The sequence below is a fragment of the Coffea arabica genome, chromosome 8e, assembly GCF_036785885.1.
Source record: "Coffea arabica cultivar ET-39 chromosome 8e, Coffea Arabica ET-39 HiFi, whole genome shotgun sequence".
NCBI classification, from domain to species: Eukaryota; Viridiplantae; Streptophyta; class Magnoliopsida; order Gentianales; family Rubiaceae; genus Coffea; species Coffea arabica.
This window is the reverse complement of record NC_092324.1, coordinates 43534510-43539841: the sequence shown is the minus strand read 5'-3', so window position 1 is coordinate 43539841 and position 5332 is coordinate 43534510. Positions and strand designations below refer to the sequence as shown.

The 5332-nt window shown below is 35.6% G+C and overlaps 1 protein-coding gene and 1 non-coding gene across 2 annotated transcripts; one reads left to right on the top strand and one right to left on the bottom strand.

The window, feature by feature from the left end:
• Positions 1-261: 261 nt before the first annotated feature.
• On the bottom strand, positions 262-368 carry LOC140013141 (small nucleolar RNA R71). Its single transcript, XR_011820211.1, has one exon. It is a non-coding gene; the product is annotated as a small nucleolar RNA R71 (small nucleolar RNA).
• Positions 369-950: 582 nt separating this feature from the next.
• On the top strand, positions 951-3593 carry LOC140012797 (uncharacterized). Its single transcript, XM_072061107.1, has 2 exons — positions 951-2443; positions 3260-3593. Exons 1-2 carry the CDS (start codon positions 951-953, stop codon positions 3591-3593), a joined length of 1827 nt encoding a protein of 608 aa, XP_071917208.1.
• The last annotated feature ends 1739 nt before the right edge of the window (positions 3594-5332 follow it).

Here is a 5332-nt window from a genome sequence, read left to right as displayed (position 1 = left end):
ATTCAAATGGTACAACAATCTCAATATGGAGGTAATGCTACCGAAGATCCAAATTCTCATTTGTCAACATTTCTTGAAATTTGTGATACAATTAAGTTTAATGGTGTTAGTGATAATGCAATTAAATTTCGATTGTTTCCATTTTCACTAAGGGATAAGGCCAAGGTTTGGCTACAATCTCATCCTCCGAACACTATTACTACTTGGGATGAATTAGTTAAGACTTTTCTCAATAAATTCTTTCCACCTGGAAAAACTGCTAGACTAAGAATAGATATAACTAGTTTCTTTCAACAGGAAGGAGAGACATTGTACGAAACTTGGGAGCGCTATAGGGAATTACAACAAAGATGTCGTCATCATGATTTACCAGATTGGCTAGTGGTCCAAACATTTTATAATGGTTTCACCTATCCAACAAAGACTCATGTAGATGCGGCAGCGGGAGGAGCATTGATGGGAAAGACAGCCGAGAAAGCTCAACAATTGATTGAAGAAATGACTGCTAACAACTTGAAATAGATACCTTGAATATGTTAAGTGCAAAGATGGATAATGTAGTTAAGATACTTAATATGCATGTTGGTTCTACCTCTAATCAAGAAGTAGTTGTTGCATGTTGTACTACTTGCGGCGGAGATCATGATGATTCTATGTGTTCTAGCAGCGAACATGTTCAATATCTCAACAATTACAACCGTCCACCTCAAAATAATCCATACTCTAATACCTACAATCCAAGATGGCGTAATCACCCGAATTTTGGATAGAAGGATCAAGGGAACCAACAAAGACTAATTAATCTACCGAATTTTCAACCAAAGCAACCACTTTTGGAGTCCAAACCAACTTGGGAATTGGCAATTGAGAAGCTGGCAAATGTATCAAATAATAAAATTGAAAAGTTAGCCAGTGCCACTACTCAACGGTTTGAGAGAATTGAGGGAAGGATGGACCAACTCACCAATATGTACAGGAATGTTGAAATTCAATTGGGGCAAATAGCTAATGTGGTCAACAATCGCAATCAAGGAGACTTACCTAGCAAGACTGAGGTGAATCCAAGGGAACATGTGAAGGTCATAACCCTCCGTAGTAAGGAAGTGGGGGAGAAACTTGTAGCTGAAAGTGAAAGAGGATTTGAAAGAAGAGAAAATAAGCAGTTGAGTGAATTAGGAGAAGATGGTAAGAAAATCAAAGGGAAAGAAAAGATGGAAGAAAATGAACCAAAAATTGGAGTTACAACACCATTTCCTCCACCGGTGCCATTTCCACAAAGATTGAAGCCTTCGAGAAATGACAAAGAATTTGAAAAGTTTGTCAACATTTTCAAACAATTACATATTAACATTTCTTTAGTTGATGCTATTTTGCAGATTCCTTCATACGCAAAGTTTCTCAAGGAGATAATGACTAAAAAAATGAAGTTAGTAGATAGTGAGACAATTGCATTAACGGAAGAATGTAGTGCCATTATACAAAATAAATTGTCACCAAAGTTGAAAGATCCAGGGAGTTTCACAGTTCCTTGCACTATTGGTAATGTAGAATTCTCTAAAGCACTTTGTGACCTTGGTGTTAGTGTTTCATTGATCTCTTTAACTGTGGTTAGGCAATTGGGGTTGAAAGAGTTAAAGCGTACTAACATTTCCTTGCAATTGACTGACAGGTCTATTAGACATCCAATGGGCATATTGGAGAATGTGCTCATTAAAGTACAGAAATTCATTATTCCTGTTGATTTTGTTGTTTTAGATATGGAGGAAGATGTCAATGTACCTATTATACTTGGTAGACCATTTCTGGCCACTGCAGGTACAATAATAGATGTTAAACGTGGTAAGTTCAAGTTCCAAATTGGTGAAGAGGAATTGGAGTTTGATTTGAGTAAAGTGGAAAAGTATCCCTCTTTTACTGACCATGTTTATTCTGTTGACATATGTGATGAATTGGCATTAGAGATGAGTCAAATTAATCTTGATGATGATTCTCTTAAATTTTGTCTTAATGGTGTTAGCTTACAAGAAGAACAAGTTGAAGAAATGACTCAATTTTTACAGGCACAGGTTCCTTACAAAAGGAGCAATGCGTATGAGGAGTTAGGGATGAGCAAATGGCTACCTCCACCATCGTATGAGCAAGCTCCACGGCTTGAGCTTAAACCACTGCCTAAACATCTCAAATATGCATTTCTTGGAGAAAAAGAGACATTGCCGGTGATTGTAAATTCTGCACTAGATGAGGAACAACTAAGCAAGCTCTTACGTGTTTTGAGGAAGCATTTAAAGGCTATAGGATGGACGATTTCTGATATCAAGGGAATCAGTCCAACTATTTGTATACACCGGATTTTGTTAGAAGAAAATTCTAAGCCGCTGGTTGAAATTCAAAGGAGGTTAAATCCAAACATGAAAGAAATAGTAAAAGTAGAGATTCTTAAATGGTTGGATGCATGTATAATTTTTTCAATTTCTGATAGTGTTTTGATTTCTCCTATTCATGTAGTGCCAAAGAAAGGGGGGATAACCATAGTACGTGATAAAAATGATGAAATGATTCCCTCTAGAGTTGTGGTTGGGTGGCGAGTTTGTATAGATTATAGAAAACTGAATACAACCACTAGAAAGGATAATTTTCCTCTTCCTTTTCTTGATCAAATGGTAGAAAGATTGGCCGGATATAAATTTTATTATTTCTTGGATGGTTTTTCAGGATACAATCAAATAGTCATTGCACCGGAAGATCAAGAGAAGACCACATTCACTTGTCCTTACAGCACTTTTGCATTTTAAAGAATGCCTTTTGGACTGTGCAATGCACCGGCCACCTTCCAACGTTGTATGATGGCAATTTTCTCTGATTTTAATGAGAAAATCATGAAAATCTTCATGAATGACTTTTCTGTATTTGGATCCACTTATGATCATTGTCTTAATAATTTAGATCTAATTTTACAGAGATGTGAAGAAACAAATCTTGTACTCAATTGGAAAAAATGCCACTTCATGGTTTGTGAGGGTATTGTTCTAGGTCACAAAATTTCTTTACAAGGTATTTAGATAGATCAATCCAAGATAGAGGTTATAGAGAGAATGTCTCCACCTACCAATGTGAAAGGCATTCGGAGCTTTCTTGGACACGTGGGATTTTATCGACGGTTTATTAAAAATTTCTCCAAAATTACTAAACCTTTATGTGAGTTGCTTGCAAAAGATGTTTTTTTTCACTTTAATGATGAGTGCTTAATTGCTTTCAATAGGTTGAAAAAGAAACTTGTCTCCGTACCTATAATAGCATCACCGAATTGGAGCTTACCATTCGAATTGATGTATGATGCGAGTGATTTTGCAGTTGGAGCTGTTCTTGGGCAAAAATATGATAAGCGACTTCATGTCATTTATTATGCAAGTAAAATGCTAAATGAACCCCAAGTCAACTATGCAACAACAGAGAAGGAGTTGCTAGCAGTGATATTTGCATTGGATAAGTTTAGATCGTACTTAGTAGGATCTAAAGTTATCATTTATACCAACCATGCAGCACTCAAATATCTCTTAAAAAAGAAAGATGCAAAACATCGACTAATTCGCTGAATATTATTATTGCAGGAATTTAATTTGGAGATCAAAGATAAAAAAGGATCCGAAAACTTAGTCGCTGATTATCTTTCTAGACTAGAGAACATGCCTCAAGAAGACCATTCATCCATTAAACAAGAATTTTCAGATGAGTTTTTAATGGCAATTTATAAGTCACCATGGTATGCTGATCTAGTTAACTTTGTAGTTAGTGAAGTGATACCAAGTGATTTGAATTCTCACCAAAGGAAAAAGTTCTTAAATGATACTAAACATTATTTTTGGGAGGAACCGTTCTTTTACAAACATTGTGCAGATGGAATAATTAGAAAATGTGTTCCGGAAGAAGAGGTACATAGTATTTTAATGCATTGTCATACCCTTGAAATGGAAGGCCATTTTAGTACAACTAAAACAATAGCAAAGGTATGGCAATCAGGATTTTATTGGCCTACTATGTACCAAGATGCTAGAAATTGGGTTAAAAGTTGTGATCAATGCCAAAGAACTGATAATATCTCAAGAAAGAATGAAATGCCTCTGACTACATATTTGAAAGTTGAGCTATTTGATGTTTGGTGCATTAATTTTATGGGACCATTTCCTAACTCATATAATAATAAATACATTCTTTTAGCAGTTGATTGTGTCTCTAAATGGGTGGAGGCCATCCCTTCACAAACTAATGATACTAAAGTTGTGTTTAAGTTCCTTAAACGGAATATATTTTGTAAGTTTGGAGTCCCAAAGGCAATAATAACCGATGAAGGTAAGCATTTTTGCAACAAAATTATTGACACTTTGTTGCTTAAATATGGATGCAGGCATAAAAAGTCACTTCCCTATCATCCTTAAGCCAATGGTCAAACGGAGTTGGCCAACCTAGAAATCAAAATCATTTTGGAGAAAATTGTCAATCGATCGAGAAAGGATTGGTGAAACAAGCTTGAAGATACTTTGTGGGTGTATAGAACGGTATATAAAACGTCGTTGGGAATGTCTCCATATAAGCTTGTATATGGAAAAACGTGTCATTTACCTGTAGAAATAGAACATAGAGTTTATTGGGCTATTAAGGCTATTAATTTTGATTTTAAATCTGCAAGTGAAAAGAGAATGTTCGAGTTGAGTGAATTGGAAGAATTGCGATTGATCTCGTATGAGAATGCCAAGATTTACAAAGAAAAAGTAAAATTCTGGCATGACAAACATATTCTTCCTAAGCATTTTGAAGAAGGGCAAAAGGTGTTATTGTTTAACTCAAGACTTAAATTATTCCCGATAAAGCTTAAGTCTCGATGGGTCGGACCATTTGAAGTAGTTCGCACATTTCCTTATGGGGCAGTGGAAATAAAAGGAGAAAATGGTGCCCCATTCAAAGTGAATGGTCAAAGATTGAAGCCCTATTTGACCGAAGAAAAGGTTCCTAAAGGAGTGATGTACTCCTTAGGAAACACAATGGAGAGTTAAAGAAGCTATAGGAGAATCGAGCTGAACGACTATAAATAAAGCGCTTGTTGGGAGGCAACCCAATAATAATATTGTAGTTGTGTGTTTTATGTGTTTCTTAAATTTTGGTGTGATTTAATTGACTAATTATATGTATTTCACTTGTTTGTAGGAGGTATCGGAGTTTCAACATCCATCTTGGAGGTGCATTTGAAGAACAAGTGTAAAAATGGAGGTTTTCTTACCAAATTGTGGTTTAAGTGTTTAGAATTCCCATTCATATATGTAATATGCATTTCAAGTAT